At 39.4% G+C, this 26,283-nt stretch overlaps 1 protein-coding gene across 2 annotated transcripts in view; it reads right to left on the bottom strand.

Moving 5' to 3' along the window:
- The window catches only part of NEK1 (NIMA related kinase 1), a 215,009-nt gene that overhangs the window by 69,722 nt on the left and 119,004 nt on the right, over positions 1 to 26,283 (bottom strand). The window contains exons 18-21 of one of the 2 annotated variants that reach the window (XM_032634868.1): positions 15,015 to 15,098; positions 14,504 to 14,587; positions 14,009 to 14,086; positions 13,334 to 13,429 (exon numbers count right to left, since the gene is read on the bottom strand). In XM_032634868.1, coding sequence (XP_032490759.1) covers positions 13,334 to 13,429; positions 14,009 to 14,086; positions 14,504 to 14,587; positions 15,015 to 15,098 — 342 coding nt within the window. The remainder of the gene's footprint in view (positions 1 to 13,333; positions 13,430 to 14,008; positions 14,087 to 14,503; positions 14,588 to 15,014; positions 15,099 to 26,283) is intronic. The other variant, XM_032634869.1, reaches the window with a different exon arrangement.

Genomic DNA, 26,283 nt, shown 5'->3' with positions numbered 1-26,283 from the left:
TACTGATTGGAGAATTTGAGAATTATTTGAGGGTTACAGCTCAATCAAGTTAGGAAAAAACCCAATATATAAGAGACCAGAACTAATTGCAGAAAGCAATTTTCAAAAAAGGAGGAAAAACCAAAATGATGACAAAGTGCTTTCTCTGAAAGGATTATAAACTAGAAGAGAACAGGGAACAGATAAATCAATCAGCATGCTGCAGTGAAGTAAAGTGGGCAGATGTGTGCTCAATGCTCTGGGGAAGAAGGAACTCCGGACCAGGGAAAGAGTGTGAGGTCGGGCAGCCCCGCGCACAGCCCTGCGAGTGCACACAGGCAGGAGGGGCCCACAGCTCTGGCCCCCCTGCCCTCTCTGGACCCCAAACCTCTCTAAGATGGGAATGCGGTACTCACTGGATTAAGTGTGTAAAGCGCACAGCTGTGTACCTAATAAATAGTAGTAATTATTAGAGTTCAGCAAACACTTATTCAGTCTCCGTTAAATAGGGTTATTTGCCTTAAACACTCAGAATCCGGTTTCAGTGCCTGACGAGGTGAAGAAGTTTACACAAAGCAAGTTTCTGATCTCTAGAGTACAGCACAGAACAAAACCCTCCTATCAGTGCAGAATCAGAAACGAAAGTGTTAGCACCGTATGCAAAGGTTTTATAGAAGTCAGTATGAAGCAGAAACCTGAAACGCAAACACCTTACATTACAAATTTTTAAAAATCTAAGATAAAAAAGTGATCAATACAGTAATTTAATTGTATGAATAAACAAGAGTGATAATATGAATTTAACCAATTTCACTGAAGCAAGAATAGCACCAACCTCCCTTCTCAGCCTCTGATACAATTTTCATTGATGCTTACAGAGACTACCTCAAAAGTCATTCCCAAAATCACTGGTCAGCTGCCTAGAATAAGAACATTAAGGAAATTCTTAATAAAAGAAAAAAAAAATTCACCCATATACCCCTGCTCTGGCTAACTGCACTTCATTTATCTATAGCTCTTTTTAATGTTTATACACACACACACACATAATTCTTATACAATTTAAACAAGACACTGGCACAACTCTCTGAAACTGGAGATATGTGACCTAAACCTCTATGGAATACTTAGCAAATTTGTCCTTAGTTAATGGCAAAAGTCACATACAAAGGGATTGAAAACGTTTTATTTTGACCTTAGAGTCTTAAGTTGTAAAATATATTAGAGACATTCCTATATTAGTCTCAACCTTAAGAGAAACCTCAAGTAACAGAAAAAAAATCTGCTTATTGATAAAGTGCTATGAGTTAAACAGTGCCTGAGACCAACGACAACCAAATTCAGTCCAGCAGGACTGTCTCTGTTAAATTCTCTGCACGCTACTCATCTCTGAAAGGAAGTCTCTTCTTTTAGCCAACAAAAGGCAATTTAATGAAGAAAAAGTTTCACCCACGACTATTAAAATTCTACTCCATAGTATATTAAAATCTGTCTTGCTGCCATACATATGGCTAACGACTGGCACAGACAGAGTCTCTAAGATATCTGATTCACTGTGTAAGAAAGTCATTGGCACCTTTATAAGAAGGATCGTCTGCAGCCTTCAGGAAATGCTTACGTTCCATAATCAAACATGTACTAGTCTCTCCCCGGGTCAGCTAACCTAAACATAGCAAAAGAACCTGAGATAAGCAAAGAAAGATATATGAAACCTAAACCAAAGAACAAAAACAAACAGAATACCCAACTGACTCTTAGAAATACTTTATAACAAAACTAATTCAGTTATTGAAAAATTAAGGGTAATTCAGGGTAACTACTGAGACGTGGTAACACCTTTATAAGCCAAAGTAACACGCAGGAGAACTTGGGCCTTCTGTGTAAACATCATGGATATATTATTTTTAGCCAGAAACGTTAATGCTATTCAGTATTAACCAGACCTTGAGATAGAAGATAATAATGTATCTTTAAATTTGTCAAAAGAGAAAACATTAGATTGAGCCCTTAATTCAGAAAGATGACTGAATATGGTAGAACAACACAAAAATTAATTAAATTAAGAAAACAAAACAAAGTTTCACAGAAGAAAAAAACCATAAAACAAATAACCCAATTTTGTTACAAATTGATCACCTGGTTATGTCTAGAATACCTACTTTATTCTAACAGTTCTTCAAAATTCAAAGTTTAAAAAAACAATTGCATTAGGACACTAATGCACAAGTCAACACTGACTTGAAAGTTTCATAAGTCAGGTTTAAGAAACAAATTGCTTTAGAAGATTTTTTTTCCCCTAGCTATTTTATCACCAGGTTAATAAATTCAAGACTTTTTCATACTGCTTATATTTCCACAAGATTTTTAATTATCACTGTAAAACTCCTTCTATTTTATCTGTCAGTTTTACTATTTGCTGAAAAATTAACCAGCAATGCCACCTAATGACAAAACTAAAAATTTCACCAACTACTGAGGCCAGGTCTATAAATACATGGAATTATAAGTTTAGCTACTATTGAAGTATAAATATAAATACTATTTCATCTCTATATGCTGAATGACTAGTAAGATTTTAATGTATATTAGAAAAATATTATTAAATGCCCTGATTTAATATTTTGAGTACAAAGCAACTTCACACATAATTTTATGTAGCCTAAAGATACATCTTGGCCAAATGTTAGCAAATTCATATTTAACTTCTCAAAGCCTTGTCTTTGAAGTACCAAAAATATAAGTGTTTGTATCTGAATTTCTTTTCTGAACTAGTACTACTATAATGCATTTGTAAGCATGTCTAAGAATAGGAACATGCCAAGGTAGCCAGAAGGGTAAGTGTGTCCACCCTAGGGGAGGCTTTATAGGCCTATGTGGCAGGTCTAAAGAACACGACAAAGACAGAACACAAATGAAATACACAAGAAAGAGTTCAACGCAATTCAAAAGAAACTCGTACTCAAAATATAGTCTCTGAATTTCCCTAATTCTATTTTTCACTGAATTTTAGATTACTAAATACACTGCTACCATTTTAAAAAACTGAACCTATCTTCCTTGTATGTTTTACTTACGATATAAGCATATACGCTGCCTGGGAAAAGCAACATTATTATTTGGGTGGAAAACCTCTATCATCACACACGAAAATCATTCTCCATTCTGAAGTCCTATTTAGTACTACAATTTTTACCATTAAGTGTGCCAAAAAGAAAAATTTATAAAATTGGGTATACATGCCAAAGAATCAGAATAATTAAGGCAGTGATTTTTACTGTTTGTTAGATCAAGGATACTCTTAAGAATCCAATTAAAGATAGGTGGTCTTCCTGGGTAAAAATGCATCGACATACATACAATCAAACCTTTAATGCACATTTCCGGGAGCGGAATAATGCTAAGCCCAACCTGAAATACCATGTTAGCCACTCCTGAGTTAGAGTAGGAACAGACACAAGTACCTATAATACATCTAGCTTGTGCTAAATTAGACTTCCTGTTCAAACAATTACTTGGTAAAATAACTTTTATCCACTCTTGTAGATTTACCTGGACCTAAGTACTTACACTGTGAAGGTTATTTTTCAAGGCAACATTGAGACACAACAACATTAGAGATGGATGAGGCAATCAAGGCCCCCAAACATTGAGGCAGTCCCCCAAACAGGCTAATTAACTGGCAGAGCTGAGACTAGACCCAGGTCTCCTGACTCCCAGCCTGCCGCTGTCCTCACCACTCCAGCACGCGTCCTCTGTGCACAGCTCCGCACAGCACGAGCCACAGAATTCCTGGTGAACTCACTGCTGCTGCTATTTGCCAGGTCCCATGCAGAGCACGACACACAATCAATCTGTGAAGGTTCTTTGGCTGAAGGCAACAGAAACTAACTCTGGAGGAAGGAGATGCGGGGGATGGAGTTGGAAGAGAGGAGGGGAGCGGGCAGAAGAGAGAAGAGAGCTGTAGGCGGATCACAAAGCAAAGGGAAGCCCTCCACGAGAAGAGAACAGGAGCCGGGGTAGCTGCATGGATCTGGCAGCAGAAGCTCACTCCTGGCTTCACCAGGTTCTCTCGCTTGATTAAATCAACTCCAACTTCCAACCTGCTCAAACTTCACGCCCTGGAGAAGGTCCAGCTGGTCCACCTTAGATCACCAGCCTGTCCCTCAGCTGGGAGAAGCCAGGGCACCTTGTTCGACGGTCTTTCCAAAAGTGCACACAATGAAATAATTCTCCCACACGAAAGGGGGCTGGCTTGCCTGCTGCACCTCAAAAGCCAGGCTCACTGCCACAGTTTAATTAACGTCGCCACCGTAAAAACCTTTGTGAAAAAACATGAGGAGATACAAAGTTGTGCTGCACTAGGAACTAGTATTATCTACCAGGAATATAGCCATAATATCTGTCATTTGTGTGTACTTGAGAACTATCGAAGACAGATCTACCATTAAAATTAACAAAAATTTACACTGGTTTTACATGGCTTAGAGCCGAGACTTCTACGGGAGCTCTTCCTAGACTGTACCATAAGCATGTGCTCGTGCAAGTGTACTGGTGGGTGTGTGAGGTCTAGGGCAGCCTCTGGCAGAAGAGGCCGGGCTCCAGCTGCCATCTGAGGAGTCAGAATCGCTACTATGCACGTGTGCAGCTGCCCAGCACTAAAGGTCTTATGATAAGAACGCCGAGCACCTGCTCAAAGCCGAAGCACCACCGGACACAGTCTGTGAAGCACACTTGCTGGAACGGAACACCTAACAGTGCTTCCAGAGGTGCTCCCCTTCCCCTCCTCCACCAACTGAGGACCCTCTGCCCCTGCTGCTTGGGGAAAGCCAGCCTGATGTCAGGAGGATCATCAGAGGATTCCTCGGCATAAGTGGAATCCTGATTCTCTTTGATGTTCTTGAATCCTTTGATGTCAAACATATATTTCAGAGATCTCTGGAACTCTGTTAATATCCAGTGAGACTTGGCTCAGAGAGCATGATTCCAAAGTGACCTCAGGATGTGTCTATTTAGATGGATGAGATTAGATGGCAAGACTAAGGAGAGAAGATTCTGAGGTAGCCAAGATGGGGGCAGTGTGTCCACCCTGGGGGAAGCTTCTAGGCCTGTGTCCGAAGAATGGGACAAACACAGACATGAAATACACAACGAAGAGGGAAATGCAATAAAAGAGGAAGTCATCATATTCAAAAGACAGTCTCCGACCTAACCAAGGAGCAGACATTCACCAACATGCCGCCTGAACTGATGCGAAGAAGTGTGCAGACTGGGCACCAGGCTGTGACAGCTTAGATGACGGGGCACGACCTCACCCAGAGGGCAGCACAGTGAGGAACAAGTGATGGAAAGGAAGCCTGCTTGGGGAACTGCGCTTTAGAAAACCATCCTACAAGATGTGCTCAAGACCGCGTTTAAACATGCTTGTGGGCTATGTTTCTACCCACCAAGGGCAGATTTTGGGAAAGAAATATAATGACAAACCTCATGCTTGCGTTCTCTGAGATATACTAACTTGAGCTGTTAGAAGTGTGACGTTCTAAATCACGAACGTGAGCGGTGCCTATGTGACTGGGAGAACAGGAAACATCTCCCAGTGATCAAGGTGCTCTTCCAGGGTCCCACGTGCCAACCACAACATGAACGATGACACAAGTCATCCGCTCCACCTTGTGTAAGGAGCCATACAAGGTGTATATACAGGCAGCACAGGGAGGGCCTCTGCAGGCACACGGAGGGGACAGACGTGGGGCACTGACCCACCTTTAAGACTCCAGGGTGTCAGCACGCAGGCTGCTGTCATCAAATACTCAGAGGCCCCGTGCAGCTCTGCATAGCAGATCACGTTCTTAAAATAAGGCTAATCTGCACGAAGCATAAGCTCCTCACTGGATTTAATGGCTACCTTCCTCTCACAGTCACCTTCATGTGCCATGCGGACGGCCAGAATGGATTACTAAAGACTCAGCTATAAACTAGGAGGGAGCGACGGCCCGTAAAGCTTGCAACTGCGATCCTGCAGCTCGACACACGGACGACAGCAGCAGGCTCAAGCCAAGGAAAGCTGATTAAAAAGGATACACAGGCACTTTCATGCTGATTCACCCTGACAGAAACTGCCCCACTGTGCAAATCGGCAAAGGACGACATGTTTCTGTTTCCTGGGCCCAAGAGAACAAAAGTAGACTGTTCCCCACTCCGCTAGACAGAGGCCACCAAAGCTAAGCTCACTCTCTTTGCCACATCAGGTAAGTTTGAAAGGATTTGGCTAAGAGGACAAATTACTAAGTCTGACTATGAAGATGAGATATTTCTACTTCTGACAAATGTGGTTGCTACAACATTCTCTTGCGGAAGAGGCAATAAGTTAGCACAGCAATTATTTCATACTCACACCATAACAGAGGAAATGAAACAGCCACCCAAGTCCAGAAAGCACAGAGAGTGCCAGGTAGGATAAACCCAAGGAGAAACAGGCTGAGACACACAGTGATCAAACTGACAAAAATTAAAAGCAAAGAAAAATTACTGAAAGCAACAAGGGAAAAATGACAAATAACATACAAGGAACTCCCATAAGGTTAACAGCTGATTTCTCAGCAGAAACTCTACAAACCAGAAGGGAGTGGCACGATATATTTAAAGTGATGAAAGGGAAGAACCTACAACCAAGATTACTCTATCCAACAAACATCTCATTCAGATTTGATGGAGAAATCAAAAGCTTTACAGACAAGCAAAAGTTAAGAGAATTCAGCACCACCAAACCAGCCCTACAATAAATGCTAAAGGAATTTCTCTAAGTGGGAAACATAAGAGAAGAAAAGGACCCACAAAAACAAACCCACGGGCTTCCCTGGTGGCGCAGTGGTTAAGAGTCCGCCTGCCGATGCAGGGGACACGGGTTCGTGCCCCGGTCCGGGAGGATCCCACATGCCACGGAGAGGCTGGGCCCGTGAGCCATGGCCGCTGAGCCTGCGCGTCCGGAGCCTGTGCTCCGCAACGGGAGAGGCCACACAGTGAGAGGCCCGCGTACCGCAAAAAAAAAAAAAAAAAAACCATAACAATTATGAAAATGGTAATAGGAACATACATATCAATAATTATCTTAAACGTGAATGGATTAAATGCTCCAACCAAAAGACAAGGCTCACTGAATGGATAAAAAAACAAGACCCACCTATATGCTGTCCACAGGAGACCCACTTCAGACCTAGGGACACATACAGACTGAAAGTGAGGGGATGGAAAAAGATATTCCATGCAAATGGAAATCAAAAGAAAGCTGGAGTAGCGATTCTCACATCAGACAAAACAGACTTTAAAATAAAGAATATTAAAAGAGACAAGGAAGGACACTACATAGTGATCAAGGGATCAATCCAAGTAGATATAACAATTATAAATATATACGCACCCAACACAGGAGCACCTCAATAAATAAGGCAACTGCTAACAGCTATAAAAGAAGAACTCAACAGTAACACAATAATAGTGGGGAACTTTTAACACCTCACTTACACCAATGGACAGATCATCCAGACAGAAAATTAATAAGGAAACACAAGCTTTAAATGACACATTAGACCAGATAGGTTTTATTGATATTTTGAGGACATTCCATCCAAAAACAGCAGATTACATTTTCTTCTCAAGTGCACATGGAACATTCTCCAGGATAGATCACATCTTCGTTCACAAATTAAGCCTCAGTAAATTTAAGAAAACTGAAATCATATCAAGCATCTTTTCTGAACACAACCCTATGAGATTAGAAATCAATTACAGGGAAAAAATGTAAAAAACACAAACACATGGAGGCTAAACAATACGTTACTAAACAACCAAGAGATCACTGAAGAAATCAAAGAGGAAATCAAAAAATAACTAGAGACAAATGACAACGAAAACACGACAACTCAAAACCTATGGGATACAGCAAAAGCAGTTTTTTTTTTTTTCTTTTTTTTTTTTTTTTTTGCAGTACGCGGGCCTCTCGATGTTTTGGCCTCTCCCGTTGTGGAGCACAGGCTCCGGATGTGCAGGCTCAGCGGCCATGGCTCACGGGCCCAGCCGTTCCGCGGCATGTGGGATCCTCCCGGACCGGGGCACAAACCCGTGTCCCCTGCATCGGCAGGCGGACTCTCAACCACTGCGCCACCAGGGAAGCCCAAAAGCAGTTTTAAGAGGGAAGTTTATAGCAATACAAGCCTACCTCAAGAAACAAAAAAAACTCAATCTATAACCTTATACCTAAAGGAACTAGAGAAAGAAGAACAAACAAAACCCAAAGTTAGCAGAAGGAAAGAAAGCATAAAGATCAGAGCAGAAATAAATGAAAAAGAAATGAAGGAAACAATAGCAAAGATCAATAAAACTAAAAGCTGGTTCTTTGAGAAGATACACAAAATTGATAAACCATTAGCCAGACTCATCAAGAGAAAGAGGGAGAGGACTCAAGTCAATAAAATTAGAAATGAAAAAGGAGAAGTTACAACAGACACCACAGAAATACAAAGCATCCTAAGAGACTACTACAAGCAACTCTATGCCAATAAAATGGACAACCTGGACGAAATGGACAAATTCTTAGAAAAGCACAACCTTCTGAGACTGAACCAGGGAGAAATAGAAGATATGAACAGACCAATCACAAGCACTGAAATTGAGACTGTGATTAAAAATCTTCCAACAGGGCTTCCCTGGTGGCGCAGGGGTTGGGATTCCACCTGCCGATGCAGAGCACACGGGTTCATTCCCCGGTCCGGGAGGATCTCACATGCCGCAAAGCATCTGGGCCTGTGAGCCATGGCCACTGAGCCTGTGTGTCCGGAGGCTGTGCTCCGCAACGGGAGAGGCCACAACAGACAGAGGCCAATGTACCAAAAAAAAAAAAAAAAATTCCAACAAACAAAAGTCCAGGACCAGATGGTTTCACAGGTGAATTCTACCAAACATTTAGAGAAGAGCTAACACCCATCCTTCTCAAACTCTTCCAGAAAATTGCAGAGGAAGGAACACTCCCAAACTCATTCTACGAGGCCACCATCACCGTGATACAAAAACCAGACAAAGACACTACAAAAAAGGAATATTTCACACCAATATCACTGGTGATTACAGATGCAAAAATGCTCAACAAAATACTAGCAAACAGAATCCAGCAACATATTAAAAGGATCATACACCATGATCAAGTGGGGTTTATCCCAGGGATGCAAGGATTCTTCAATATATGCAAATCAATCAATGTGATACACCATATTAACAAACTGAAGAATAAAAACCATATGATCATCTCAATAGATGCAGAAAAAGCTTTTGACGAAATTCAACACCCATTTATGATAAAAAATCTCCAGAAAGTGGGCAAAGAGGGAACCTATCTCAACAAAATGAAGGCCATATATGACAAACCCACAGCCAACATCATTCTCAGTGCTGAAAAACTGAAAGCATTTCCTCTAAGATCAGGAACAAGACAAGGATGTCCACTCTCGCCACTATGATTCAACATAGTTTTGGAAGTGCTAGCCATGGCGATCAGAGAAGAAAAAGAAATAAAATAAAATAAAAGGAATACAAATTGGAAAAGAAGAAGTAAAACTGTCACTGTTGGCAGATGACATGATACTATACATAGAGAATTCTAAAGATGCCACCAGAAAACTACTAGAGCTAATCAATGAATCTGGTAAAGTTTCAGGATACAAAATTAATGCACAGAAATCTCTTGCATTCCTATAAACTAATGATGAAAAATCTGAAAGAGAAATTAAGGAAACCTTCCCATTTACCACTGCAACAAAAAGAATAAAATACCTAGGAATAAACCTACCTAGGGAGACAAAAGACCCGTATGCAGAAAACTCTAAGACATTGGTGAAAGAAATGAAAGATGATACAAATAGGTGGAGAGATATACCGTTTTCTTGGATTGGAAGAATCAATATTGTTAAAATGACTATACTACCCAAAGCAATCTACAGATTCAATGTAATCCCTATCAAATTACCAATGGCATTTTTTACAGAACTAGAACAAAAAATCTTAAAATTTGTATGGAGACACAAAAGACCCCAAATAGCCAAAGCAGTCTTGAGGGGAAATAAACGGAGCTGGAAGAATCAGACTCCCTGACTTCAGACTATACTACAAAGCTACAGTAATCAAGACAATATGGTACTGGCACAAAAAGAGAAATATAGATCAATGGACCAGGATAGAAAGCCCAGAAATAAACCCACACACCTATGGTCAACTAACCTATGACAAAGGAGGCAAGTATATACAAAGGAGAAAAGACAGCCTCCTCAATAAGTGGTGCTGGGAACACTGAACAGCTACATGTAAAAGAATGAAATTAGAACACTCCCTAATACCATGCATAAAAATAAACCCAAGATGGATTAGAGACCTAATTGTTAGGCCGGACAGTATAAAACTCTCAGAGGAAAACATAGGAAGAACACGCTTTGACATAAATCACAGCAAGATCTTTTTTGATCCACCTCGTAGAGCAATGGAAATAAAAACAAAAATAAACAAATGGGACCTAATGAAACTTAAAAGCTTTTGCAAAGCAAAGTAGAAACAAGACAAAAAGACAACCCTCAGAATGGGAGAAAATATTTGCAAACAAATCAACAGACAAAGGATTAATCTCCAAAATATATAAACAGCTCATGAAGTTCAATATTAAAAAAAAACAAACAACCCAATCCAAAAATGGGCAGAAGACCTAAATAGACATTTCTCCAAGGAAGACATACAGATGGCCAAGAAGCACATGAAAAGCTGCACAACATCACTAATTATTAGGGAAATGCAGATCAAAACTACAATGAGGTATCACCTCACACCGGTTAGAATGGGCATCATCAGAAAATCTATAAACATCAAATGCTGGAGAGGGTGTGGAGAAAAGGGAACCCTCTTGCACTGTTGGTGGGAATGTAAACTGATACAGCCACTATGGAGAACAGTATGGAGGTTCCTTAAAAAACTAAAAATAGAATTACCATATGATCCAGCAATCCCACTACTGGGCATATACCCAGAGAAAACCATAATTCAAAAAGACACATGCACCCCAATGTTCATTGCAGCACTATTTACAATGGCCAGGTCATGGAAGCAACCTAAATGCCCATTGACAGACAAATGGATAAAGAAGATGTGGTACATATATACAATGGAATATTACTCAGCCATAAAAAAGGAACGAAACTGGGTCATTTGTAGAGACGTGGATGCACCTAGAGACTGTCATACAGAGTGAAGTAAGTCAGAAAGAGAAAAACAAATATGGTATATTAACGCATATACGAGGAACCTAGAAAAATGGTACAGATGAACTGGTCTGCAGGGCAGAAATAGAGACACAGATGTAGAGAACAAATGTATGGACACAAAGGGGGGGAAGTGGCGGGGGTGGTGTTGGGATGAATTGGGAGATTGCGATTGACATATATACACTAATATGTATACAATGGATAACTAGTAAGAACCTGCTACATAAAAAAATTTAAAAAATGAAATTCGAAAAAAAAAAGAAAGGGGAAAGTAAAAGCACTAGAATTAAAACATGATTTAAACAGCATAACAATCTGAAGCCAGGGAAGACTGGGACCAGTAGGCCAGAAGATAAGTACCAGATAATAGTAATTAAGATTTGGGAGGAACATGAGATACCCTGTGACAGTTACTGCCTCATAGTCAAGACCTGTTCATGATGTGGCAAACAAGACGAGAGTTGTCCACTATTGGACTCCGGAAACTACAGAGAAAAATGGTAACTAGCGGAGGGTGGAGAAATCAAAATTGCTGGGAGGAGAAAACGAAAGGGAACTATGAAAAAACCCTTAGACTTATTCTGATTTCTGGAGTTCTGTCCCTTTCACTCATGCTTCATAGCTAAATGGTTCTTTTTCTTTAGGAATATGGTACGAGAATCTCCCTGTATATGACATCAACGGGTGGATTCAGAAGAAACACAATCATGTTAAGAGATAACACAAAAGACATCTGATAAAATGCCAAAACACAAGTCTGATAAAAACTGTAAAACCCAGACGTAAAATTATATTCCTTACTATTTTACCATACATAACAGAGAAATGACTAAAGTATTTCCATTAAAGACAGGAACAAAAGTATTATCTCTATTACTATTTAACTCTGCCCTAGAAGTTCTGGCCGATGCAGCAAGAATAAAGTGGTAATAAAAGGCAAAACTTAAAGAAAGCAGGGGAGTTAGGCGTACTGGCTATGAACACTAAGACTTTGATACCTGACAGGCACAGGTTCCTATCCCAATTCCACACTTCCTGAAAATGTGACCTCATCTAATTGTTTTATCTTTCTTTATCTGCTTTGTAAAGTCGTAAAGAGTAAGCAAAGCGATCCATGGGCAGTGGTTATAATTTGCCTTGCATACAATAAACAATTATGAACTGTAGCAATTACTGTTATGATGTATATCATGACTGCCTGTCAGTGATATTGTTGCATGCTGAAACCCCTCAACATTGGTAGAACAGGCACACTCACTGCATAAGAGATAAGCAAAACCCAACAATTTCTCCAAATATCAGCACTATTCTGTTAGAAAAAGCCAAACGTTTAAAAGCAGAAATGGAATTATAAACCACCAAGAAATGAGCTTTATAAGAAATATAACAAGTATGAGTTAAAAATGATCAAAATTATGTAAGAGATATAAAAGATACAAGTAAATGTAGATATTTAACACGCTTCTGGATAAAGACTATTATAAACACGTCAGCTCTTCTTAAGTTAATTTGTAGGTTTAAGGTAGTATGATCAAAATCCCAACAGGATGTAAGAAAAGAAAAAAGAAAAAATATTACTCTAAACTGTATCTCTTAGAGAAAAAGAGAGCAAGTAAGTAAGGAAAACAAATGAAAAAGAAGAGTGAAGGGGAAATGAGGGAAGAACCCTTCCAAGAATTAAATATATTCTAAACCCATAATTACAAGCACAACGGGGCCCTGGGGAACAGACGTGGACTCATCCTCCAGGACACACAGGCGTCTAGTCTCTCACAGGCAGCATTGCAGATCAGGGGCAGAAGAAAAGTTGCAGGCACTAAGTGATGCTGGGACTTTGATTAGCTACTTGGCAATAAAAAAGACTAAACACATTGGGTTCTCACCTCAAGTCAAACCCCAAAATAACTTCCATATGGATCATCCTTAAATGATGACAAAGACAGAGAGACGTAGGGGAATTGAACGAGAGGGAGAAAATAGGACCACAGAACCATAAGGCTGGCGCAGCACCCAGTGAAAGCCCGCGTGCAGGAGCCCGGCAGGACGACAGGGGCAAGGCTCACATGCTCCTCCCACAGCTTCTTCTCTCTCTCGTACGCCTCCTTCCTCCTACGTTCTAGCTGCTCCTTCAGCACAGCCGCGCGGGCGCTCACCTGGGCCTGGAAATGAAGACAATCAGCACAGCTAGTGCCAGAAAGAAAGGCGCACGTTTGCCTGTTTGTTTGTCCAGGTCTATAAAAATATTTCCTTATTAGCCAAAAAATAAGTGGGTGAGTGTGGTTCCAGAACACAAACGTAAGCTGCATGCCCAGCACCTAAACGGGCTGCCAACACACAGCAGCTGCTCAATAAGTATTTCTGGAATGAAAATAAATGCAGGTACAGTCAAATGGAAATAAAAATTAAAAAATTTACAACTATGACTATTATGCACAAACTTGTCTTCACAGAAACAGAGATTACGTTTTTCACTTTTAGAGTTACCATTTTCTCTTCTTAAGGTTACTTGTGTGATAGTTTCATGTATTTATGCTGTGGCTTCATCAAATTGCTCTCCATCAATATGACATGAAGAGAGCAAAACGCTATTTTTCGGAAATGGAAAAGTGAGGGATAAAAGGGAAAGAAAAGTTAAGGCAAGAGAATAAGTTGGTTTACTATGAAAGACTTAAGAACACAACTTTCTATCTCGGGTTTCCATTTCCTCTAGGAAAACCTGTATCGCTTCCAGTACATACCTTCAGCACTTCCACTTTCTTACGCCTCACGTCAGCCTCCTCACTTCCTTCCTGTCCTTCGGAGCTGTCAGCTTCTTTCTACAAAATAAGTAGTGAGCAGACCACTTAGGATAGAACCGCAAACTCACTGTAGACTTCACATGAATAAACTAACATCTAAAAATGAAAAATGGCAAGTCGTTCACAGCTGCAACTGAACGCTCCACAACCGTCAACTCCTATGGACACTGAGAAAAAAGACAGAACAGAAGGATATAAAACGTACCATTTTATATGTCCATGGGTACCACTCACACTTTCCTCTCAGAATCCCCCCGGAACAAAAGGTCTTATCAATTTTAAGTCATATAAATAAGATATACTGTAACACTATGTATAGTTTTCTGGTCTTTGACCTTCACTGTCTTCATCAGACTTTATTTTGTGTTAGTGGCACATAATCTCAGTGTATTATAATGTCATTCAATTACTTTCTGAAAAAGATTTTCAACCTGCCTTTTCACCACGAAGCTTCGCTCTAATCTGTTGGCGCTCATTGAAATTCTGCAGCCTTATTTGTCTCAGCCTTGCCAGATAAACCTATGAAGAGAAAAAAAAAAACACAACATTTTAATTTAAAAAAAAAAAACTACCGTTTTCATTGCTAAAATGTTTTTTATTTAAAGAAAGGTGTTAATGTGAATATAAGAAATAAAAGTTTTGAAATCTGGTTAATGGCAATGTAATATTAGCTTTCAAGTGTTTAATCTAGATCAATTTGTTTCTGAAAAGAAAAACAACACAATAACAAATTTTTAATTTTATCAAAAGAAAAGAAATTGAACTCAGAATTCTGAATAACAGTTATGGGGCAAAATTATGACACAGTATGTCAGTCAAAATATATTAACAGGTCCCTACAGACCTAAAGATCGTCCAGTCATTGTTAGGAATTTAAACCATGCAGGAAAGGAAGGCAATCAACTCAAAGTGACGGCGTGAGGCAGCGAGCATGCAGGAGGCGTACCTCTTCCTCTTTGCTTCTCGGCTTCCCTCCTCGTGAAGAGCTGCGCCTGCCTTCGCACAGAGCTGCCAGGTTGTGCAGGGTGCCCTGTGCATCATTTAATGTACTAAGGTTAAAGAACGACTAAGGCTACAGCAGCATCTTACCTAGGGACCGCCCGGCGCCACTACTTCTGGTGGCAAATAGTGATCATGTCTAAATGATTAGCTGATAAACTGATAAAAGACGCTGGCATTCTCCTTTGGCGATTTAACCAACACATTCAGTGAGAACAGAAGGAAGCAATTAAACCCCAAATGTAATTATTTAAATAGAGACCAGCTACCTTTTTATTAGCCATTTATGTCAACATGTTTTTTAAAACTGCTTTGGAGGTTAACTAAACCCCAAATCAAAATCTTCCTCTACAAAGGCCCATCATTGCTACATGTTCGCTTACAAAGTAAACACACACGTGCACACACACACGCACACAACAGGGAATAACATGAGCTCCAACTCCCTGCACCTGGGCATGCCCTGGTCCTGGACTGCAAATGACCCGCCCAACCACATGCCGACTAACATGGTTTATCACAAGCATGGAGTGATCTCCTCATTAGAAATTACTCATAATTACCCACTTTCTCTTCCTGCGGCACCAGCTGTGGATCGAGAGCCTCCCAACTGAAAAATCCTCGTCCCACTTCCCCTTCTCACGTCTTTCTGTCGGATTGCTGAACGCGTACTTTTTATATTTCCGTGCTTTTACCTGCTTCCCATTTATTTTTAAATCTGCTACACTCTGTGTTCTGATCCCACTGTGACTCTGAAAATCTTTCAAGGCTACCAATGCCCTCCAAGTTCGTAATTCAAATGGACTCTTTTGAGCAAATTTTGCAATGAACATTTCCATTGGAAATTAGTTTTCATTTAGCTTATGCCAGTATTTTTTTCTCTCATAAAAATCATATATGTACACTGTTGAAAACGTATGAAACAAAGAAAATACAAATCATTCGTAATTCTACCATCTGAGAAACGTACAGTTTCAGTGTTCTCCTCCAGACTTCCTTCTATGCCTATGTAGGAATTTAACCATTTTAGTTTGAAATATTATAGATAACAACAGAAAGGTGAGAAGTAATGTACAGGGAAGTCCCATGTATCCTTCACCCACCCTCTCCCAACTGTATCGTCCTGCATAACTGTGGTACCTATACACACTGGGAAGCTGGCACTGCACGAACCAGACATTTCACCAGTTACTAGTGCTCACGTTTCTGTATCGCCATCAGTACAATTTTATCACACGCGTAGCCTTATGTGACCACCATCAAATCAGGATACTTAACTGTACCATTACTATGTCACTTGATAGCCATATTCACTGCTCCCATCTCTGCCCGTCAACTACCAATCTGTTCCCCACGCCTACAACTATATTTCAGAAGTCCTATATATACGTATGGAATCGCGCAGTATGCATCCTTCTGAGGTTGACTGTTTTCACTTGGTATTACTTCCTCGGAGTCCATCCAAGACACTGGACGCATGCCTGAATGGCCTGTTCCATCTCAGTGCTGAGCAGCAGACTATGGTATGGAAGTACCATAATTTGTTCATTCATTCACCCTCTGAAGGACATTGGGGTTTCACAGTTTTGGCTATTAAGAACAAAGTTGCTGGGCTTCCCTGGTGGCGCAGTGGTTGAGAGTCCGCCTGCCGATGCAGGGGACACGGGTTCGTGCCCCGGTCCGGGAGGATCCCACATGCCGCGGAGCGGCTGGGCCCGTGAGCCGTGGCCGCTGAGCCTGCGCGTCCGGAGCCTGTGCTCTGCAACGGGAGAGGCCACAACAGTGAGAGGCCCGCGTACCACAAAACAAAACAAAACAAAAAACCCCACAAGAACAAAGTTGCTAAGAACATGCATGTAATAAGTTTCTTAGTGAAAATAAGTTTTCTCTTCTCTGGGACAAATGCCCAAGAGCGCAGCATTACCTGCTCTTGGTGTGACAGATCCATTTGTAGTTTTAAAAGGGACTGCCAAACAGTTTTGCAAAGTGGCTGTATCATTTAACATCCCTACTAGCAATGTTACGGTCACCCAGTTCTTCCACATCCTCACCAGCATTTGGTTTTATCACAATTTTTATTTGAGCCATTCTGATGGATGGGTAGTGATATACTACTGTGGTTTTAATTTGCATTCCCCAGATGGCTAATGATGTTGAACATCTTTTCATGTGTTTATCTGCCATCTGTGTCTGCCATTCATCCTCTTCAATGAAATGTTTAGATTGTCTTTTGCCCATTTTCTAACTGGACTCTTCATATTTTTAATGTTGAATTTTGGTGGGTTTTTATATGTTCTAGATACAAGTCGTTTGTTAAACATGGGGTTTACAAATATTTTCCCCCAATCTGTAACTTGTATATTCTTCCTCTTAACAGAGTCTTTTGCAGAGCAAAAGTTTTAAATTCTCATGAAGTCCAATTCATCAAGTTTTTCTTTCATGGATTGTGCTTTTGGTGTTAAGTCTAAGCACTCTTCGTCTAGTCCTAGGTCTTGAAATTTTTCTCTAAGTTTTACAATTTTATGTTTTACATTAGAGTGCATGATCTGTATTGAGTTACTTATATTACGTGTGAGGTTTAGGTCAAGGTTCATATTTTTGCCTACAGATGGATGTCCAATTTCTCCAGCACTAATACTGAAAAGGCAATCCCTCCCCCACTGAACTGCTTTTGCTTCTTTGTCAAGAATTAGCAGGGCATATTGGTGTGAATTTACTTCTGGGTTCCTCACACTGTTCCACTGACCTATGTGCCCGTCCTTCCACTAGCACTATACTGCTTCGATCACTGCAGCTACAAGCAAGCTGTGACACCAGGAAGAGTCATTCTTCCCACTTAGTCTTCCTCAGAATTGTTTGGCTATTTTAAGGCCTTTCTCTGTCTATATAAATTTTAGAATAAGCTCGTCTACAAAAAAAATGTTTCTGAGGGTTTACTAAGAACTACAATTATTAGTTAAAACAATTTAAGAATACTTGCCATTTTCATTACCTTGAGTCTTCCAATTAATGAACATGGTATGATTCTCCAAATATTTAAATCTTCAATTTCATCAAGATTTTGTCATGTTAATTGCACAAATCCTGCATGTTTTATTATACTTTTGTTCATTTTCTTTGGAGCAATTGTAAATGGTATTGCGTTTTTTTAAATATGTTTCCACTTGTTCATTGTCAATGTATAGAAATCAGTTGATTTTTGTGAAGTGACCTTATACTTTTATAACAATAATAAATTCATTTTTTAGTTCTAGGAGTGTTTTGGTAGAGTCCTTCAGATATTCTATGCAGAAAATCATGTCAACTGGAAACAGCAATAGTTTCATTCCTTCTTTTCAATTTGTATGTCTTTTCTTTCTTTTTCTTTCTTTACTGCAGTAACCAAAACTGCCAGCAGTATGTTGATTAACAGTGGTGAGAGCTAACTTCCTTGTCCTTTTCCAGACTGTAGAGGGAGAGCATTCAGTCCTCTACCTATAAGTACTGTTAGGTGTAAGTTTGTTTATAGATGACTATTATGAGGTTGAGGACATTCCCCTTGCTTTCTACTTACTGATAGTTTTTATTTATTACGACGCTGAATTCTGTCAAAACATTTTCTGCATCCATTGTTATGATCACATGATTTTTCTTCTTTAGCCTGTTGATATGGTGGATCTCATTGATTTTTTTTTTTTTTTTGCGGTACGTGGGCCTCTCACTGTTGTGGCCTCTCCCGTTGCGGAGCACAGGCTCCAGACGTGCAAGCTCAGTGGCCATGGCTCACGGGCCCAGCCGCTCCGCGGCATGTGGGATCTTCCCGTACCGGGGCACGAACCCGTGACCCCTGCATCGGCAGGCAGACTCTCAACCACTGCACCACCAGGGAAGCCCCTCATTGATTTTCTAATACTGAAACAGACTTGGGTTTCCAGACTAAATCCCAGTTGGCTGTGGTTGGATTCAATTTGCTAAAATTTGTTGAGAATTTTTGCATTTAAGTCAATGAGATATTAGTCTGTGGTTTTCTTTTTGTGCTGTATTTGTACAGTTTTGGTATCACGGTAATACAGGCCTCAAAATGAGTTGGGAAGTGTTCCTTCTGCTCTGACAGCCTGAAAGAGACGGTATCATTTTATCAAATTGATGTTAATGCTTTCTGTGTTTGGTAAAATTCTCCAGTGAAACCACTTAGGCCTGGAGATTTATTCCTTTTCAGTTTTTAATCAAAAGTTCAATTTTAAAAATAGTTACAGGACTATAGAAGATATCTATTTCAATTTGGCTAAGTTCTGGTAGTTCGTGGTTTTCAAATAGTTGGTGCATTTCTTCTAGGCTGTTTAACTTATGTGTAAAGTTGTCATCTTTTTACTCACTATAAGATCTGTAGTGATATCCTGTTTCATTCCTGATATTGGTGATTTGTGTCATCTCTTTCTTTTTATCAATCTTGCTAGAGATTTATCAATTTCATTCATTTTTTTCTAAGAACCAATTTTTTGTTTCATTACATTTCTCAGAAGGGTTCCTGTTTTCAATTTCACTGCCTTCTACTCTTAATGATTTCCCTCATCCTGCTTGCTTTGGGTCTATCTTGCTCTTCTTTCTCTAGCATCTTCAGATAGGAACTTAGACTACGGATTTGAGACTTTTCTTTTCTAATGTAAGCCTTTAGTGCTATAAATTTCCCTCACAGCAGTGCTTTAGCTGCATCTCACTTATTTTGATATGTGATGTGTGTATTTTCATTCATTCTTTGTATTTTTAACTTTCCTCTTAGATTTCCCCTTTGTCTCTGTATTATTTAGAAGTATCTTTAACTTTCAAGTGTTTGTAGATTTTCTTGTCACCTTTCTATTATTGATTTCTAGTTTGATTCCATTACGTTCAAAGAATATATGTCATATAACTTTAATTCTTCGGAATTAGTTAAGATTTGTTTTATGATCCAGCATATGGTCTATCTTGGTGAATGGTTCGTGGGCACTTGAAAAAATAATGTATTCTGCTATTGTTGGATAGGATGTAAATTAGATCTTGGTGGCCTGTGGTGGTGTTTAACTATTCTATACCCTTGCTCATTTCTGGCTAGCAGTTCTATCAATCACTATGTTCAAGTCCCCAACTATACTTGTGGATTTGTTTATTTCTCCTTTCAGCTCTATTAGTTTTATGTATTTTGAAGTTTGGTTGTCTGGTATACACCCATTAAGGATTGCAATAACTTCTTATTGGACTGATTCTTTTGTTATTATGTAATGTCTCTCTTTCTCCCTAGTAATTCTGTTTGCTACGTTAACAATAAATTCTTTTAGCTTATTTCGTTTGAGAACGTCTTTATTTCCCCTTCATTCCTGAAGGATGTTTTCATCAAATATAGGATTCAGGGTTGACAGTTCTTTTCTTTCAGCACTTGAAAATTTTTATGCCACTTCTTTCTGGACTCCACGGTTTCAGATGAGAAATTTGGTGTTGTTCCAATTGGTAGTCCTTTATATCTAATGTGTCATTTCTCTCTGGCTATTTTAAGATTTGTTTTCTTTGTCTTTTACTTTCAGAAGTTTAATATTCCTAGGTGAAGATTTAAGTGTATCCTATTTCAGGGTTTGCTCAGCTTCTTGAAGCTTTAAATTTATGTCTTTCACCAAATGTGGAAAGTTTTCAGCTATTATTTCTTCAAATACTTTTTACACTCCCATGCTCCTTCTATTATCCTTTGGGCTCCAATGATACAAATGTTAAATCTTTTGTTATTGTCCCACAAATCCTTAAGACTCTGATAATTTTTTTCAGTCTTTTTTCTGTTAATCAGGTTGAGTAAATTCAACTGATCTGCCTTCAAGTTCAGTGATTATATCTCCATCAGCTCCACTCTACTACTGATTCTACCCAGTGAATTTTAAATTTTGGTTATTATGTTTTCCAATTATATAACTGCCAACTGGTTCTTTTTATAACTACTAATCCTATACTGAGATTTTCTCCTTTTTTCATTCCAAAGAATTCCTAATTGCTTGTTGGAGCATTTGTTTAAAGCAGCTTGAAAATCTTTGTCAGATAATTCCAGTATTCCATTGGCCCTAGGTCAGCTCAATGTCAAGTTGTGGTTTTCCTGGTTCCTGGTATGACAAGTGACTTTTTTATTGTATCCTGAATATTTTAGGTATTATGTTAGAAGACTCATGATCCTATTTACATGTTCTGTTTGAGCAGGCCATTTAGGTCCTGGCCTACTGTTGTGGGGCTTCACTCCAATGACAGTTTGGCCTTCTGAACTCTTGTGATGTTAATCTGGTCTGCTTTGTTGTTCTGGTGCTGATGGAGGTCCTGCTCAGTCCGTTCTGCTGTTATTCTATGAGGATGAAGTTGCTTCCCTGGGTCAGCTGCTGTTACTGAAGATCTCCTGAGGGTGGGGGTGACGGGCAGATGCCACTGGGCCTGGTCTCCTTGTCATTACGTGGAGAGAATGAGGACACAGCTTTGTGGCAACTTCTGCTATGGATAGATGGAGAACCTGCTCATGTACCAGTTGTTGAGTAGACCAGGACAGTCCAGGGCTTTGTTGCCACTGATGGGTCAAACTGCCCTCCAAGTCACCTGCTGATGCTCCAGTTGTGGGATGGGGTAGGGACACCCTGGGGCTTCACTGCTGCCCACAGTTTAAATCACTCAACAGGACCCCCCTGTGGCACATATTGGGGTTCTTCTTTCCTAGTACGTTGGCAAGTGAGAGGATTTTCTGGGGTTTTTTTTGCTTGTTTGGTTTCTTTGTATTTTTGTCTATGTCAATGGTGGATCTGGATTTCAGGCAGGTCCAACACCCAGTCCATGATATACAGGAGATGTAACTTCCAGAGTATTTAACTGTATTTAGGTGGGAAAAGCAGGGAAAACTGAGTCTATGCCATCTTGTCCTGGAACAATGCAGAAGTCATTTTTTAGCAGCTAGGGTTTCTGCACTGCAATACGCTCTACGATAAGACCAGTACAGTTGACCCTTAAATAATACGGATTTGAACTGTGAGACCCACTTATACTCAGATGTTTTTCAATAGTAAACATACTACAATCCTACACAATCTGCAGTTGTTGAATCCATGGATGCAGAGCTGCAGACATGACCTGGAGGAACCATGTATATGGAGGGTAGGCGGAGGGTAGGCTTAAGTTATATGCAGATTTTCAACAGGAAGGCAGGTTGATGCCCTCATCCCCACACTGTTCAAGATTCAACTGTATATTAAGGTTCCACAGAGTTACCTAGGATTGCTATAAAGACTAATAGAGAGCTTTCTGGGTTGAACTGTATTCCCCCAGAATTCATATGCTTAAGTTCTAACCCCTAGTACCTCAGAATGTGACCTTAGTTGGAGACAAGATCTTTATCAAGTTAAAAGAGATCATGAGGGTGGGCTCCAATCCAGTATAACTGGTGTCCTTAGAAAAAAGGGGAAATTTGGAGACACACGCCTGTACAGGTAGAACACCATGTAAAATGAAGGGAGAGGCTGGGGTGATGACTCTACATGTCAAGGAATGCTAAAGATAGCCAGGAAACCACCAGAAGACAGGGAGCAGATTCTTCTCACAGCCCTCAGAAGGAACAAACCCTGCTGACATGCTGATCTCTGACTTCTACCCTCCAGACTGTGAAGTAATAAATTTCTGTTGTGTAAGACATTCAGATTGGAATTTTGTTTTCTTACAGCAGCTCTAGTAGACTAATACAGAGATAATGCACATAATTGTTTAACATAATGTCTGGCATAGTAAGCTTTCAATAAACGGCTGTCATTTATTACTTAATTTTTGGTTTAATTGTCTATCTCCTTTACTGTTTAAGTTCTCTTGCTGGCACAGAACCTAATATATTAGTCAATAAATGTTTGTGTAATACTAAAAAAATGAGTGAAAGAATGAATTAAATATTTAACACTTCACTGCACATTTTAAAGGCATTTTTCCATTAATGTAAATAAATAAAGAATGATTTAAGATGAGGAAGTAAGACAATAACATTTCTCAAGGTAAATAATACTGCTTCATCATTTTTTATAAAATTCATAAGTGTTCTGTTAAATCATTCAACAGAAGAAAACAGATAACCAAGGAAATTCTTGTATATGTGTACCAGGAAACATGTGCAAAAACGTTCAAAGCAGAAACTAGATTCAACTTAAATACCTACTGTCAGGTGAATTAACTGCGGTATATTCACACAACAGAATATTATACAGCTAAACCCAACTATGTAAATGAATCTTAGAAAAATAATGACGAATGAAAAAAAGCAAGTCCTAATCTATATACAGTATGATGTAATTTTTATAATGCTCAAAAATAGGCAAAACAGAACAAGACATCATTCAGACACATATATGTAAGAGGAAAAAGCACTTTAAAAAAATCCATAGGAATGATATATCCAAAATTCAAGGTAATGGTCACCTCTGGGAGAAGACAGAGGCACAGTCAAGACAGGGGTTGACAAACTATGGTTCAGGGGCCAAATTCAGCCCGCCACCTGTTTTTTTATGTTTCATAAGATAAGAATGGTTTTGCACATTTTTAAATGGTCAAAAAAATGAAGCGAGCATTTCATGAACACATAAAAATTATATGAAATCCAGATTTCAGTCCCTAAGTAAGTTTTACTGAAAGTCAGCCATGCTCACTCATTTACACAGTGTCTATCGTTACTACTTTGCTACAATGCATAGTTAGTAGTTATGACAGAGATCTTACAGTTTGAAAAGACTAAGATATTTACAATCTGGCCCTTTACAGAAAAACACCCGCCAATCCCTAGATTAGGGAATAGTACACAGATAGAACTTAGTGTTCTAACTGCTGGGTATGTTATTTTGCTTGACAGTTTACACATATATATTACATATATGCTTTTTTATGTACCAAAAATTATATTTTACAAGGACAATAAGGGAATCATTTTTTTAAAAGAAGTGAAAAAATAATCTTCTCAAAATGAACAACTTAGTGTTGAAGAACTCTACAAGAGTCAGCAAACTACAATCCTCAGGTCAAACCTGGCCAGCTGCCTGACGGTGTAGATGAGGTGTTTGTTTGGTTTTTTTAAACATCTTTATCGGAGTGTAACTGCTTTACAATGGTTAGTTTCTGCTTTATAAAAGGTCAATCAGCTACACATGTACATATATCTCCAGATCTCCTCCCTCTTGTGTCTCCGACCACCCTCCCTATCTCACCCCTCTAGGTGGCCACAAAGCACCGAGCTGATCTCCCTGTGCTATGCGACTGCTTCCAACTAGCTATCTGTTTTACATTTGGTAGTATATAAGTCCAAGGTACTCTCTCACTTCGTCCCAGATTCCCCTCCCCACCCCATGGTGTCCTCAAGTCCATTCTCTATGTCTGCGTCTTTATTCCAGTCCGTTCTGTAGGTTCTACAGAGCCCTCTTTTTTTTTTCTTTTTTTAGATTCCATATATATGTGTTAGCATACGGTATTTGTCTTTCTCTTTCTGACTTACTTCACTCAGTATGACAGACTCTAGGTCCATCCACCTCACTACAAATAATTCAATTTCGTTTCTTTTTATGGCTGAGTAATATTGCATTATATATATGTGCCATATCTTCTTTATCCATTCATCTGACAATGGACACTTAGGATCATTCCATACTCTGGCTATTGTAAATAGAGGTTCATTCCATGCTCTCTGGCTATTGTAAATAGCGCTTCAGTGAACACTGTGGTACATGACTCCTTTTGAATTATGGTTTTCTCAGGGTATATGCCCAGTAGTGGGATTGCTGCCTCATATGGTATTTCTGTTTTTCGTTTTCTAAGGAACCTCCATACTGTTCTCCATAGTGGCTGTACCAAGTTACATTCCCACCAACAGTGCAAGAGGGTTCCCTTTCCTCCACACCCTCTCCAGCATTTATTGTTTGTAGATTTTTGGACGATGGCCATTCTGACCAGTGTGAGGTGATACCTCATTATACTTTGGATTTGCATTTCTCTAACAATTAATGATGTTGAGCATCCTTTCATGTGCTTGTTGGCAATCTGTATATCTTCTTTGGAGAAATGTCTATTTAGGCTTTCTGCACATTTTTGGATTGGGTTTTTTTGATATTGAGCTGCATGGCCTGCTTGTAAAATTTGGAGATTAATCCTTTGTCAGTTGCTTCACTTGCAAATATTTTCTCCATTCTGAGGGTTGTCTTTTCGTCTTGTTTATGGTTTCCTTTGGTGTGCAAAAGCTTTTAAGTTTCATTAAGTCCCGTTTGTTTATATTATCATTTCTCAAGGAGATGAGTCAAAAATGATCTTGCTGTAATTTATGTCACAGAGTGTTCTGCCTATGCTTTCCTCCAAGAGTTTTATAGTGTCTGGCCTTACATTTAGGTTTTTATCCATTTTGAGTTAATTTTTGTGTATGCTGTTAGGGAGTGTTCTACTTTCATTACTTTACATGTACCTATCCAGTTTTCCCAGCACCATTTATTGAAGAGGCTGTCTTTTCTCCATTGTATATTCTTGCCTACTTTATCAAAAATAAGGTGACCCTACGTGTGTGGATTCATCTCTGGGCTTTCTATCCTGTTCCACTGATCTATCTTTCTGGTTTTGTGCCAGGACCACACTGTCTTGATTACTGTAGCTTTGTACTAGAGTCTGAAGTCAGGCAGCCTGATTCCTCCAGCTCCATTTTCCTTTCTCAAGATGGCTTTGGCTATTTGGGGTCTTTTGTGTTTCCATACAAATTGTGAATTTTTTTCTTCTAGTTCTGTGAAAAATGCCACTGGTAGTTTGATTGGGATTGCACTGAATCTGTAGGCTGCATTGGGTAGTAGAGGTATTTTCACGTTTATTCTTCCAATCCAAGAACATGGTATATCTCACCATCTGTTTGTATCACCTTTAACTTCTATCATCAGTGCCTTAAAATTTCCTGCATATAGGTCTTTTGTCTCCTTAGTTAGGTAGGTTTATTCCGACGTATTTTATTCTTTTTGTTGCAGTGGTAAATGGGAGTGTTTCCTTAATTTCTCTTTCTGATTTTTCATTATTAGTGTAGAGGAATGCAAGAAATCTGTGCATTTTGTATCTTACTACTTTACCAAATTCATTGATTGGCTCTAGTAGTTTTCTGGTAGTATCTTTAGGATTCTCTACATATAGTACCATGTGATCTGAAACACTGACAGCTTTACTTTTTCTTATCCAATTTGGATTCCTTTTATTTC

This window comes from Phocoena sinus, chromosome 6 (genome assembly GCF_008692025.1).
Source record: "Phocoena sinus isolate mPhoSin1 chromosome 6, mPhoSin1.pri, whole genome shotgun sequence".
In the NCBI taxonomy this organism is placed as follows: domain Eukaryota; kingdom Metazoa; phylum Chordata; class Mammalia; order Artiodactyla; family Phocoenidae; genus Phocoena; species Phocoena sinus.
The sequence above is the reverse complement of the archived record's forward strand: the minus strand, read 5'-3'. Positions and strand labels throughout refer to the sequence as shown.